The sequence below is a fragment of the Falco rusticolus genome, chromosome 7 (assembly GCF_015220075.1).
Source record: "Falco rusticolus isolate bFalRus1 chromosome 7, bFalRus1.pri, whole genome shotgun sequence".
NCBI lineage: Eukaryota > Metazoa > Chordata > Aves > Falconiformes > Falconidae > Falco > Falco rusticolus.
This window is the reverse complement of record NC_051193.1, coordinates 65,307,991-65,322,867: the sequence shown is the minus strand read 5'-3', so window position 1 is coordinate 65,322,867 and position 14,877 is coordinate 65,307,991. Positions and strand designations below refer to the sequence as shown.

Below are 14,877 nucleotides of genomic sequence, written 5' to 3'. Positions count from 1 at the left end.
TCAGCTGGATATGTGATAAATTGGCTACTGTTGCTTAGGCAGAGTGAGTTGGATTTTCAGAAGTAATCGGTTTAATTTAAACCCAGCTCATTTTAACTGAAAAAGGTTAGGGAGCAGCCACATGATCAGTTCAGCAAGCGGATCTAAAGAGGAAAGTAGTAATTTCCATTAATACCGACAAGCAGAATAAAACATGGCGAACAGCCCCAGCTGACACAGTAGGTTTCTGTTAATTACTCAAAGTGTAAGCAAACTCTTCAAGATGCAGTTACCAGTGAATTTTGAGGAAATTTTGCATCTTGTTTAAAAGCAGGTAACTGCTTTGTTTTGCCAGGTACCTCTTCATGAAAAAACTGATATGGAAAGACTAGGGAGTGCTTGGACTTGATGGTTGTGCCTGTCTTAGTCCATTCAGCTACAGCCTTGTCAGAAAATGGGTGATTAATCTTGATTACATGAGGGAGAAGAAACTCTGAATTCTAGTTTGCATTTAATTTTAACACTTTCATAAGCACAAGCGGTACATTCATAGTTTGTACTTTAGCTAGAGGTCTTGCATTGCAATTGTGTGTGTGACTTATGACTGTTGCGTTCACAGTCTTGTCTTAATTTATTTTGTAGGGAGAGCTCGTGTGCAGCAGCTAGCAGAGAACACGAGATACTTCAGGAGACGACTGAAAGAGATGGGCTTTATTATCTACGGAAATGAAGATTCTCCTGTCGTGCCTCTGATGCTGTACATGCCAGCAAAAATTGGGTATGTTTAACAGGATAACTTCTCATCCATCTTCTTTAAAGCTAGATTAGTATGAGAATATTAAGACTTTTCTAAGTATAAGAAAAGACTGGTTTGATTTTTTGCTTTTATGATCATTACTGAGTCTTACGAAACATGGAAGCTTCCCATAAGCGATCTTGAGAAAATCAAGGCTTTTAGCTTGGGTCAGCAAAAAAGCACTTCAGGGAAGCAATTTTAAGACTACCCATTATGTTTTAAAAGTTGGGTGTGGGGTTTACCTGTGAAGTGTATGTATGTGCTAAAGAGAAGCTGAAATTGAATGGAAACTGACATTAAAAGTCACTGGAGGAATGTTTCAACCAGTTTCTGGGTCAGAAGCAGCCAACATTCCCATAGATGAACTCTGAAAATTATTTTTAAAAAAAAGCAGGGGGGCAAGACATGATGGGACACAACAACCTGTTTTTGATGAATCCCACGTTTTTTTAAGAGGTCTGTACTTAATAGCTCAGATATTGTTATTGTAAATACTAATAGAACAACTTGGCTTTGATAATTGCTTTTCAGTGCAGTGCTCAACCAACACTTGCAAATTTGGAGCACGTAGCTTCATTTTAAGCCATACCAAGCATCTCTAGGGCTATTATAGCTCAGTTAGGCTTCAGCCTAGCTAAGCACTGTGTTTCTGCGAGGGAACAAATATCACCTAACTCTCTGCATGAAGCCAGATAGTCTTCCTCCACCCTTCTCAGTATAACCAAATTTATTTAAAAGCCTGGAACCTTCATGGGTGCTGTAGAGTCTGCAGTGTGCGCCATCACACACACAGAGACATACTGTTTCTACCACCCACCTTCTCTACCAGTCAGTAAATTCTGTTCCCTGAAAACATTCATGGAAATGTTTATTAGCTGAGCAGTTGGGCCAGTAACTTACTTAAAAACGAGCAAGAACACAGAACTCTGAGAGTTGGCCTTTAGGATCTACATCTGGTCTACTTCATCCTTTCTTTGTCTCTTGAAGTCTGTTTCTAAAATAATTTGAGAATACTAAATAGATACAAAATGAAGTGTTTCAGGATGCACCTATTTGTAAGGAGCCATAGGTGTAGCAGAAGTCAAAGGCAGAAAACTCTAAAACCTAATAAAAGGATGTTATTTTTACACATCCTTATCCTTGCTAATTCTCAAGATAATGTCAGCTCAGAAAGGATTAGCCATGGCCTGTGGCCTGTAGAAACACCCGCAGCTGCACTACCATCCTGGAAAGGATCTAGATCTTTGTGCTTCATTGCATAAGTCACAGCCACTAATTTCTTTACTCCCCATGAAAATTTGTTTTCTTGAAGATACTGTGTGACAATCGTATGAGCTTTTTGCACCTTCCTTAAAAATATCTGGTATCGGATTAAATGCTTTCAGTTTGTGGCAATTCAGTGGTTCCCATGATAGGCATTTTAAAAGTGTGACATTCTGTGACCCCATCGTGTACTTTAATTGAATTAAATTGGTGAAAACAAACCATCCTGAAACTGCAGAAGCATCTGCTTGGGGGGATTGCAGCATGGAGGGTTCCTTTATACTCAAACTTCTGAGCCAAAATCCCCGTTTCCTATTGGAAAGATTTCCAGGCTTAGGTTACAAATCCATTTAGGTACAGCCTGCTAAAAGACCGGCCTCTGCCACATAATTCTTCAGGTTTGTTAGAACTTAATACAGTGAAGTCTTTTGAGAAGGACCACCTTGGGACTGAATTTAAAAAAGGCTTTTGTGAACAGGTGTTCTGCTTCTAAAAGAAAGCACTGGAAGCTCCAAACTGTGGTCTTACAGGCTTGCTTTAAACAAATGCCTGTATGGTTAACACGCGGAGGCCTTCATGCTGCTGCTGCTTTGCTGCCACTAGTATCGTGCTGACAGTCTTTCTTGGTCTCTCTGGCAGTGCGTTTGGGCGTGAGATGCTGAAGCGGAACATCGGTGTTGTGGTTGTGGGTTTCCCTGCCACCCCCATCATCGAGTCCAGAGCCAGGTTCTGTTTGTCTGCAGCTCATACCAAAGAGATGCTTGATACAGTAAGTGTCTCATCTTGTCTTCCTTTTGCTCATGCCTTTTGTCAACAGATAAAACAATTGTCTATTTTTTTTGTAGACTGGTTCAATGTTTGGTACACAAACTGGTTGAACCTAACGTTCAAAGCCTTGTGTAGTAGAGCTGGCAACGACTCCATCTCTCTTTCCTTGCTTCAACAATGCGGAACGGCTGCCTACAGTAAATCCCAGGGACTTTCTTTTCCTGTTTTAAGTTACGCGAGGGAGACGGTCTCATTCCTTTGAGACAGTGCTTTTTCCCCCCCCCTCTCTTAAGAAGCTCTACCTTCCACTGAGTCTTTTAGAAGGCAAAAATTCTGCTACTTCTGACCCTAGATGCAAAAGGTTGAGGGGCGGGGGAAGCCTGGGAACCTCCAACGCATCTATATTCTTCTCAAAAGCAAGTGCAAACCTCGGCACGTGATTACCAGTGAGAATTTTTGTTCCGAAGATTACTTTTCCAGTTCTTGTTTACAGCTTCAGAGCTCTTTATCTTAAATGAGCCTGTCCCAAACAAGTCTGTGGCACCTGCAGTGCCTTTGAGTCCTGCCTGCATTAAGCATGTTCCAGCGGGAATGGAGGTCCCCGCTAAGGAGGCCTGCATCACAATTAGGAGATGCTGCCTTAAAAATTAAGGATGGAAGTTCGTCTGTGACTTACATGGTTATATGAATAAGCCTGACTATCCTTGGTACATCTTAGTGTAGTAACAACATTAATTTTTGAGTCTTCTGAATAGTCTGCTTAGAAATGTACCTGGGCTGGCTTAGGCTCTGTCAAATTTCTCCGTTGTATTTTTTCCTCACTTTGCTGTTCTGTAACTCAGAACCTGAGCTAGGTTGAGTCATGCCCTTGGACTTCAGGAGAGTAGATTCTGTCCTGTTCAGAGAGCTGCCTGAAAGAATCCCATAGGATACAGTCCCAAAGAGAGGTCGTGTCCAGGACAGCTGGTTGATTTTCCCCCTACCATGAAAAATGGTTCATCCTGACTCACAGGAAAGAAAATGTAGTGGGAAGCCTGCGCAGATGAACAAACCAACAAAACCATAAAATGGAAGCATATAAGAGGTGCAAGCAGAGATGGGTGACTATGGGAAAATCACATTGCCGGGGGGAATTAGAGAAAACTGGGATCTAACAGAAGCGTAGTATTACAGAAAACTTTCTAGGGTAAAATACAGTTATTGCTTTCAGGATGGCTGGCACGCACGAAATCTACTTTACCACAGCTCCCTAGGCAGAACACCCTGCCATCTCAGCACCTGCTGACAGGAGTAACAGAGGGCAGAGCAGAGTGGAGACCCTGCAGCCGGGCTCTGCTCTGCTCCCTGCAGGAATGGGAACTTGATGGTACCACGCAGCTGATAAGCTGCTTAGCGGTTGTCACACGAAGAATCTGAGATGTCTGCTGCTGAACCAACTACTGTGGCAAAATTACCTTCCTCGGATGATAGAATCTCATTGTAATACCAACACACACCTCCATCCCAAAGTTACCTGCCTCCAAGGTACTACGACCCCTTGCTGGGCACGGGATACCAGTCAGTAACAGCAATGTATATGCCTAGAGCCACTCAAGCTCTGCCTAAATGTAAAGAAGATAAATCTGAAGGGGGGCATCTGTGCACAGTTAGGTCAAGCTGACCCACTCTTTAAAGTTGTTATAAATGAAGGGACTTCTAATCAAGGGAGTCAGCCTTGGGGAGGATGAGAAACAAAGAACAGATCGTGAAAAGAACGCCATTATCTAAGTTACACAGAAAGAAGCCTTCAAGTGAAGAAAGTTCTGGCTATGAGAGGAGACAGGCTGATAAAGTGTTGCAATCCACTGACATCAACAGAAAATTAGTTGAAAATAAGACAGATAATTGCGGTAGTGGGAGATGGCGACCTGCAACTCAAATAGCCCCCTCAAAAGAGGGCAGACCCTGCTTGAGGAGCATGCGTAGTTAGTAGAGAGCTTCAGCAGTGCTGAGGATGCGTACTGATTCGCACTAGAAGCGAGAAACTTGTAACCAGTCCTGGGTATGATAAATGAATATGCAATGTAATGTACTATGAAGTATAAAAAGTGGACGGATGAGGGGAGAAGTTAGGGAAGACTCCATCATAACTTCTGGGGTCAGTCGACAGGCTGAACCTGTCTTCTCCCCCATAGGGGCGCCTGTTGGGTAAGATGTTTATTCTATGACTAACTCACGCTGTCTGCTAATAGGTATATTGTTTTAAGCTTGCTTGCAGTCAGTGTATTATCACCGGCAATCATCAAACCTTATTCCATCACAAACTTGCATTTTATGATAAAAATCTTCAGCTGCAGTTGTAAGTCTCCAGAGACTGGAGTAGTTGTATCAAATATAAAGGGTTTGAGGAACCCTCCCCTTCTTAATGTGACAGCAGCGGTGCGTGCAGTTTGGTGGTGTGTATATTTAGCGTCATTCTGTATCAGTTAAACACCCTGCCATGTATCTGTGGTGCTGTATTTGCTGCTTCTGAGTTTTCTGCCTTGTAAGACCTGAGAGAGTCTGCCCTGACACTCCAACAGCATGCTTACGGAGTTCCTTCCCAGCTACTTGTCCTGCTACTCTTCCTATAATTATCCTGATTCCATTTTTTATGTACCAATTAAAAATTCTGAACGAGCATGTCTAGAGAAGGCCCTCCTCTTCCTTTTGCTCCGTGTGAAATCAGTGGTGTCACAGTCTTGGCTCAGAGCGTGGTAATAGAACTGAGTGCATTGACACAAATGAGGGAGCAGTAACTTCTGGCCAGGTGGACATGAGGGGATGAATGGGAAGGAGGTGGGAGGAAGGAAAAGAAAGAAAACTGAAGTCTCTGAAATATATTATTGCAAACTGAGCTATAACTGAAACCATGCAAATTTGATGTGCTGACACTACCTAAGTAATCATCCAGTCTTGCTGTTGGTTAGATTCTTGGTCTTCGCTCTCAGTGACTAGCCAGCGACTTTACCATAACAAGCTGCTTTTGCAGGTTCTATATAAGTGCTATACTTGCTCTCTTCCAAAACCAATCTGTAACTTTTATTACTCAGCTTAAAAAAGCTCTTTTCCTGTCAATTCACTTACAAGTCTTTCTGCTTTCCAGAAAAAGTTTCAAGTGTCGTGCATTTAACTCTAAAGACTCGTTTCTAGTGTACCTCTGTAGGTGCTAAATGCTCTGAATTGAGGAAATGCTTGTTTAATAGACTAGGGCTTCTCTGCTGCCTAAGAAAATTAATCCAGGACAAAACGAGGTGTGAATTTTGAAGTGAATGAAGGACTCCTGATTTAGCTCAGTATGTGGAGGCTTTGTTCCAAGTTAGTGTAATCCACTTTAAGGTTCAAAAGGTTCAAAACAGCTGCATGCTCTGAACCCGGGACATTGGCAAGAGGAGTTAATAAGGAGCAAGTCTTTGTGTCAGTGACTTTGTGTCGTGTTTTCTTGTGATGCAGTGAAAGGGGATTGATTTCAGGCAGCTAATCGTTAAGGCAGCCCTCGGATCTGAGCCCTCTGCTGAACTGTGGCAACATTATCCTGGAGGAAAAAGAACTGAAATGAATAGGCATGGTGAGAACTGGCAGAGAGCTTCTTCAAGTCTGTGACAGAGAATAGAGCTTGGTAGCCCATCTGTGTGTGCATGGATGCTAACTAGGGCTGTTACGGCATTTTTTCCTCAACAAAATTTATCCAGGTTTGGAGCAAGGGGAAGAGAAGCTTGTCTTGTAAATGCTGATATTAGTAATGCTTCCTTGTTCTTATTAAATAAACCCACATGATGGGGAGCAGTTCTCAGTTACAATTTTAACCGTTTTATGTAAATAAAACTTCCTTGCCTGAAAATATTTGGCTCAGGATCAGAGTGAAGTCCCTCATAACCTGCATCCCTGTGGGCTGATGCTTTCTTTTCAGTGATGAAAAATATATTACACTCTCCTGAAGTCAGAGTTCACCAGTGCCGTTTCCTTTGTAGTCTTTGCTGGTCACATGGTACTTTTTGTTTTAAATTAATAAAATCCTAAATCTGCATTCAAGAATAACAGTTAACAGACTCTTTCAACAGAAATTCAACCTTAAATTGTTTCCATATGGGATCTGTACTTAAAGCTCTGGCAATCTGTGCCCATGCTTTTGTTTTGTTTTGTTTTTACCAAGGTCCAACTTCTGGGTTTGTCGTTCCCCCAGGTTTTAGAGTGGAGAGGTTTTTGCTGCCAGATATAACAAGCATTGAGGGGCCATTGTTTAAAGAACAAAAACTTGAAGTATCTATCCAGGAAGGAAAAGCATGTAAGGATATTAACCCCCGTCTGCCAGCTATTCTCAAGAGACAGGCATTTGACCCAGAACATATTAAAAATGGAACACTAATGTTGAATTAGCGGCGTTCTGAAGGAATGCTGAATGCACCTATCTGAATAAATCTACAATTCAAGGGAGTGCAGAATGCCAACCGTGGAGTTCAAAAACCACATGAGACTTGGAAGTCGTCTTCTGAACTCATTTCTTTGTCACTTGCCAGTATAAGATAATTACCATCACGTACTGTTGCAGACTTGTCTGCAGCAACTGATTTATTTTGTACCTTGCTTCAGGAGTCATCTGTAGAGAAATGAATTGAAGTTTAGGGTTTGGCTTTTAACAAACCCTGTTGTGAACCAGTGACTTATCAAAGAGATTGCAACATGAAATATGATTAACTGAGCCAGGACTTTCCTCGTTTCTTGTGCTAGCAGATGTTTGATCTCTGGTATACTTCATAACATTTGCACTCAGGCCAGAACGGTGAAAGGTTTTATTAGCTCCCTAGCCATGTTCTGGGCCATCAGTTGCCTGAGAGTTGCCTTTGTGGCAACCTGAGTCAGTGGGACTTGCTTTCTAGGGAGAAAATGCTGGGGATCCTACCCAGAGTAACTTTTTTTTCATTCCTTGGATCGGCTGGCAACAATCTCCCATGCAGTATTGTTTACGATACAGAGCTTGCATCTCTCATTGTATATGGACGATGCAAATTAACCAAATATAGATACAATAAATGCATCAATAGAACTTATTAGCACAACGTTGCAGTTTGCCTTTTGCTGCCTTTCAATTTAAAAAATAGAGTAGATCAGAGATGGTACACTAACATGCATGTTTTCATACTGAATGATACATCAAGAGGAGTCAAACCTCCATGTACTACTTTATTTTTTTCTGCTTCAGCTTTATTACCACCAGGAAGTGAAGAACATTGTTCTCAGGTTTTTATGTCTGTGAATAGTTGTGGCTTTTTTGGGGATGACTGTGAAATTTGAGTTAGTATTGCTGGATATTATGATCCTGCCTTGGAAGTGGAGTAGTCAAGTGGGTGCGGAGGCACTCTCTGTTAAGTGACCAGTGCTGCTCACTTGGTCCTGAGACTTCCGAGTGGTAAAATCAAAACCAAATCCTATGTACCTCTGAAACTACTTGAGTAAAATGGCTGTCAGAGTAGTCTGCAGGCATGCAAAAAGGAAGATGTGCTGCTAACTTGCATCTCTCTCCTGCTGATCTATTGTGGTCTCTTTCTCAGGCTTTAAAAGAAATTGATGAAGTTGGGGACCTTTTGCAACTGAAGTATTCCCGTCACCGTTTGGTACCTCTCTTGGACCGGCCGTTTGACGAGACAACATATGAAGAAACAGAAGACTGAACTCCCTCTGTGTGCCTTGGTGGGAGGGACACACCCCATGGGACACTCCGTGGCATGCAGGCCACAGCATCCGTGAACAACACACTTACGACTGCTTAGCATAAAAGACATTTTCTCACAATACTGAGGTGGTCACATCAGCTCTAAATGGCATTTTGTAAATAGGGAGAGGAGGTAAAAAAAGCTTTGATTCCTGTGTCTTTAGGGTCTGGCCCTAGAGGTGCTTGGCTTTATTTTTTTTCTTGTTGCCTTTTTTTATTTATTTGTCTCAATTTGTTCACAGCAACCCAAGTTGGCTGTGGCTGATCGGCTCAGACTTTGTATGCACCATCAGGCTCCCCAAATGCTGGCTGAGATGTTGTGAGCATGTGTGATGCTGGCATGGCAGCACTTCCAGTGTCACTGCTAGGTGTCTGACCTTCCCAATAAGGAATGAGCTGACCTGGCTATTCTTGGAGACTTCCTAGAGAAACTGTTGATTGCTAACTTTGACATATTTAACAAAATGGATAATCAACCAAAGTTGTTTGTTTTTTCCTTTTTTTTTTCTTTTGCAGTTACTTGTGTTTAAAACTTGAATTTAGCCTTTTTAAAATAAATGTGTTGTTGACATGTCACTGACAGGACCATTGTTCCCAAACATTATTTAGTTTTGTAAGCCATGGGCAGAAGGACTTCTGGCACTCTAGCCTCTTTTCCTTCCCAGTATGGATACCAGATTGTCTCCTGGCTTTGACACTAATTGTTCTTGATATAGGGTAAGTGATGGAGAGGGGTTTTGTTGTTTTTTTGGTTTTTTTTAATGGGTAGTGGTTTTGTCTTCCTTTTGACGTACTTCTTTCCCTCCCCCCCCCCCTTTTTTTTTAAACAGAACAAGGTGGTTTTAGTGTGTGTTGCTTTCTCATCTTCAGGTTAATTTCTCTTGGTTTAGAATTACCATAAAACCGTGAACAAGTCACTGCTAGGTTCTAGAAGGGTGCTCTTGCTATTAAGTAAACTATAGTAAGCCTTGTGCTTTTTGTTAAGACCAGAACTCCTAGTAGGCCTATACGATGGATGACTGTTAGGAGAACCACTTATTTCATGCAGATCTGTGAAAGACTGATTGCTACCCTCCGCCACGCTGATTCACTGTTTCTTGGCATAATATGAGGTGTTCTTCATTGGCTTTGTTGCGCAAGGCTTTTATGCAAAGATTATAGACAGCTTGGGTCTTTTATCGTACGTTACATTCGGCTAGCCAGCAAAGTCTGTTAGCTGTGTGTCTGTATAGGCCTTCCCTGAAGAGAGAATGTCCTCACAATTGCATTTACTTTGTCATCTTATTTCTTTTGCATTTCTGTTACTGTGAGATCAAATTAATGTTCACTGAGCCATTTGCTGTTTGGAACCTTTATTTGCAAGTTCCACGCTGTCTTACTCTAATCAAAGTTTAAAATAGACACCTTTGCTCTAGCACACCTTAGAGGTGGTCTGCTACTTAGTCATTGCATCTAGAATTCTTTCAGTGAACAGAATGGATCATTGAAGAGGTACCAACAATTTTTTAACAGGAGTCAGTTACAGTATAGCTTGTTTCTGTATTTTACACCTTCGACACGTAGTATTTTTGCAAAGAGAGTAGAGCTTTAACATCGTGTCACTTGGGTTGGTCCACCTCTTCCGTTTGAGTTAGCATGATGCTTTTTGCAGGTGAGTGGAGTTTTTAAAGAACTTCATCGTAACACCAAAGCAGAGTGCATCTCAAAGCTATTTGCCTGGTGCTGCAAAAAAATTAATTTTAAATTGTTATGTTTGCTCTGCAGCTAACCGGGAAGGAGCACTTTGCTCGCTAGAACCAAGCAATTCTGCAAATACATCTGGTGACTTAAAGCAGAACTGGCCCCTATTTTATAGTATATCTATCTTTATGCATTTATAGATCTTGTTCCATTTTAATGTAATGGAACTTCAAAACACTGATTCAGTGTTTTACCATTGCATTTCAGAAGTTTAATTAGATGAGAAGAACTAAAACTGACTGTTTGAAAATAGATCCAGATAATTGTTTCTGTCTTAGTCCACTAATGTCAATTTGCTTGCCTTCTGGAGCAAAGTGTGTGGACAGTCCAAGAAGTCTGTAACTTGTATGTGCAACTCTGATGGCTATGGAGTAGTCTCATTTGTTCAGCCACAGAGCGAGTAAACTGCAATTGCACCAACTTACTTTCTCGCCTGTGTTCTGCCCAGGACTAGCTCTGCCATTGCAGAAGATGACCTGCTTTCTGACTTCAAGAAGCTTTACCTCAAAGAATTTCTGCTTCCTTTTTTTTTTTTTTTTTTTTTTTCCCTTTCTGGATTGTAGTAAGGAACAAGAAGTGGTTAGTGCAGAAGCCCTGACTCCAGCCCAGGTCCTGTTGATTTGATCACAAGACAAAACCAACCAGCTTCAAGGCATAGGCATGGGTCAGTAGGGAGCTGTTCTGAGCATTTCCAGGTGTAGATGTACAGTGTGCTTGTGTCTGTTGTATACTCAAGTCAGTTTGAAAACTGTGATGTATTAAGTTAGGAGTGGGTTGTCATAGATTCTACAAGTCTTGAGTCTTAATCTTGCCTCTGGGATTGGGTTTTAGGGCATCTTGTCTTTAACAGGGAGAAGAACATCTGGATAAATCTCAGTAATTCAGATAACTCCTGTATAACACTTCTGAAATTGTCAGTGTTTTAAGATTACTGGTCCCTATTGGGATTCCAGTTGCACTTGTTGAGGAAACTGTGTTCGTGCTATACTTCTGCCGTTTAGTGTCTTTCTGCTGTCACGATGTCTGCATATGACTTTTGAATTCTGAGTTGTAAAGACATTTCAGAGATCTTTCAGGCAGTTAGTAGCATTTGCAAACTGCTTGGTTGCATTTCAGCCATATTCTTTTTCAGAAGCAACTTCTTCCCTTCTTTTATTCAGGGGAACCTGATTTGCCAAAGTCTGGTACCTGATGAAAACTGCTTCTGAAAAAGTAAGAAGCTACAAGTCCAAGATTTCGCGCTTTTAAGTCACTAATTCACCGAGCATGAAAGCCAGGAAAATCTTGCATCTACTAAAAAACGTTGCTCCCGCAACCAAAGGAGCAGCCCACTGTTGGTTTGTACTAGGCAAACCTACAGCATGTATGCTGTCCTGCTATGTGTAGAATGTACTGCTGCTTTGATATTCATGTATTGACCAGAAATCTGTCTCCTTTTTTTATCCTGGCAGTAGAAGTGAACGAAAGAACCAATCTTGAGAGATCACAAAGGAAGAAAGACTGCTTAAGAAACAGACTTCAGTCCCTGCCAACTTTTCTGAGACGTTCTAATTGAAAATGACTCCTGGTATTTCTTAGGAGATGCAAAATTCAAAAGAAAATGAAGGCTGCTTTTGAACAAAGGATTTTGCTCTGTACTGTACGTTGGCTAAACTTAGTCATAAATATACAACAGTTACCTTCCCAGTACCTCTCTGAAGAACTTAGCAAGCAAGATTTTGCATCTGCTGAGCAAAGAGTTTAGAATCATTACAGTTTTTAAGGCTGATGGCCATGTTCTTTTACTCTTCAGAACATTGAGGGGCTCCTATTACCGAGCATCAGCAGAGAGTGAGAGATCTGCTTCTTGTTAGAAACTGGCCTTCCCAAGTAGACCTTTGTTTTAAGGAGCCTGATTCATAATTCTTTAGTTCTGTGGTAGAGAAGAAACCAAGGGGGTTTTGTGTCAAAATATTCAGGGCTTGCTTTTTTTTTATTACACAAGACACGGACTCCTGTACAGTGTCTGTGTGTGTGTGTATATATATCTATATGGTATATTTAACTCTTTAATTTCTATAATTTTTTTCCCTTTTAAGTAGCATACTTAAAGAGCTGTTCTGGTTCTTGGGTTACTGGTGTAGCACACTTCTGCTTTAGGCAAAGACTCAGGAGTGAATTGACCGAACATCTTACTGTGATGAAGTCATTCAGTGAAGGAATTGCATTATCTGTCTTCCTCATGCTCTTTCCTCTAAGAGTGGAGAAGTGGTACCCTCTGTCAGAGCTGCACATTCACACAGAGCAGGAAAGGGAATTGTGCCTGTGAAATCAGTGACCCGGCTCTGTGCTGTGTGGATGAAGGACCAATACAACAGAGGTGGAGGAAAGGGGCAGGCAGTCATCACTTATTCTCAGCTATATGGGGATCTCTCATGTGTACTTCCTTGAACAAGCATCCGTAAGACAGAAACTTAACTTCCAGTGCCCAAAGGGACACTCTAAAACTTTTCCACACCAAGTAAATACTTCCTCTCCTGTGCAAATTTTAATTTCTTACTGAAAGGAAACCTCTGCAAAGTACTTGGCTTACAGCTGTTTGCTGGTCCAGAATCCATTCAGGCAGATCATAGGAAAGGTTGGAGGAAAGCTGTGAGCATGAGCGCAGTTTCATTTAAGAGAACACCTTGCAGCATCGGATCTGGAGTGCTATGCATGAGCTGCATCAGAGGGAAGGAAAATTGTGGAGATTTATTCCAACATACAATGATCAGTCAAAATTTATACAGTTTATATGTACAGTTTATATATTTTTTTACAGTTTATACTCAACCTGTGAAAGTGTCAAGCATGCTGGGATCTGTGTGGGTGTCACCTTCTGCACAGGGATCTGAGGTACCCGCAGTCTGTTCTGGTTTAACACAGGTGAAGCACTGTGCTGTCTAGGAATGCCTAATGTGACCCCTGGGCAGGTGGCTTCAGTACTGGACCTGGTACCCAAGTGGCATTGGACCACTGTTAGGGAAAAGCACCAGTCATTTGACCTGTATAACTTGCACATAGTTTTAAAAGAAATTTAAAAATATTTTATTAAAAAACAAACAAACAAACACACACCCACAACTCGGATGCCATCGTGATGGCTTGTATTCCTGTAAACATCCCCAGCCTTGCAAGTCGTTCACCTCTTCAAGGATTTGGACATGAAGCTAGAGCACAGCCGTGAAGTGTTTGTGTGAAGTCTTGTGCTTTATCTTTCACTAAAAAGAGAAGTGTTGGCTGCAGACATTGGAGCTGTTGTGTTGACATCCCCAAAAGGGGCTGGGTGAAGGAAGGAGATGATGACTGGTGTGTGTTGAAGGCCTTAAAACTGTGGCTCTTGGTATGAAGAATGGAAATGAAAATTGACCTTGAAGAATGCGATGGATGAAATAATACTCTGTGCTCTTAGTTAAGCAACATGTACTGCTGTTTTCTTGGGGGGGGGGGAGACGTTCAGCTCGTTTTGTGTTTGACCCTGGCTAGCAGCTATTTAAGGAGCAGAAGAGGTGTCTGCATGTGAAGGCCAAAAATAGTGCCCCATGTTTCTATGTAGCAAGCATCGTAACTTGTTCCTGGGCCACTGAAAGCCAGAGAATTATTGGGAGGGTCAGGGACTTCAGAAGCAGTGGCAGCTAGCAAATCCATTTCCTAAACAGTAGGTGAACAGGTCTCACTTGAATATGCCATGGGTTGGTGCCATTCCAAAAATACCTATGGCAAAAGGAAACGTGCACCACACCATCTGACTGCTGTAAAGTGCTGCTTTTTCTTTTTCTTTCCAAATCTTTCCAAATCTCATCCTGTTCAGACAGTATTTCTGCTACCCCCTAATGGTATATTAAGCAAAATGCGTCTCCGCCCTTCCAATATTATTAACTTTAAGACCAGTTTGAGAGAGATCAGAGGAATGCTGGAGCCTGAGGCTTTAGGCTAGCAGCCACAAAGCCAATGGTGGCCCATATTTCCACAGGCCCTGGGCAGAATTGCCATGTCACACCACTTCATCTTAAATTGCACTGTATTCTTATGCCTCTGTGTTGCTATAATATGTACATATATATTGGATTTTTTTGTAGATAAGACATTTTAGATAAAATTTTTAAATGGGCTTCCCCCAAAATATTTTATGCCAGATGTCTAATTTTTTTTACACTTGGGATTAACATGAAGTTGGATGCTCTGTGGGCAGGGAAAAGATAAATGGATGATACATTGGCTTTAAAAAGGTAACAATGCACGTTTAAAAAAAAAACAAGAAAGAAAAACCAAAACAAAACCAAACACTGGAGAAAAAACTGCTTGGGAAAAAAAATTCCATTCAAATATATTCTATGTTCTGCATAATAAAGACTTTAAAAAAATGGGATAGTGTTGGGTGTTTTGCTTAATGTTAATGAGGCTTTTCCCCTGTTAGGGAGACCAAACCTTCTTCCCCTTTCCTTCCCCATCTCTCTTCCACTCCCTAAAAAGAAGGAAGGGAAAGAAAAGAAATTAAAAAAAAAAAACCCACCAAAACACCACAAGTTTCATACTAGAATGGCTAGGTGAAACTGTAACTTGTTTGCAAGCTTAGGAAATGTCC

The 14,877-nt window shown here is 41.5% G+C and overlaps 1 protein-coding gene across 1 annotated transcript in view; it reads left to right on the top strand.

The window, feature by feature from the left end:
- Window positions 1-14,571, top strand: part of SPTLC2 (serine palmitoyltransferase long chain base subunit 2) — a 78,820-nt gene extending 64,249 nt beyond the window's left edge. Inside the window, exons 10-12 of the mRNA XM_037394398.1 lie at window positions 622-757; window positions 2,678-2,807; window positions 8,374-14,571. Of these exons, the coding sequence (XP_037250295.1) occupies window positions 622-757; window positions 2,678-2,807; window positions 8,374-8,493 (386 nt within the window). The 3' untranslated portion in view covers window positions 8,494-14,571. The remainder of the gene's footprint in view (window positions 1-621; window positions 758-2,677; window positions 2,808-8,373) is intronic.
- The last annotated feature ends 306 nt before the right edge of the window (window positions 14,572-14,877 follow it).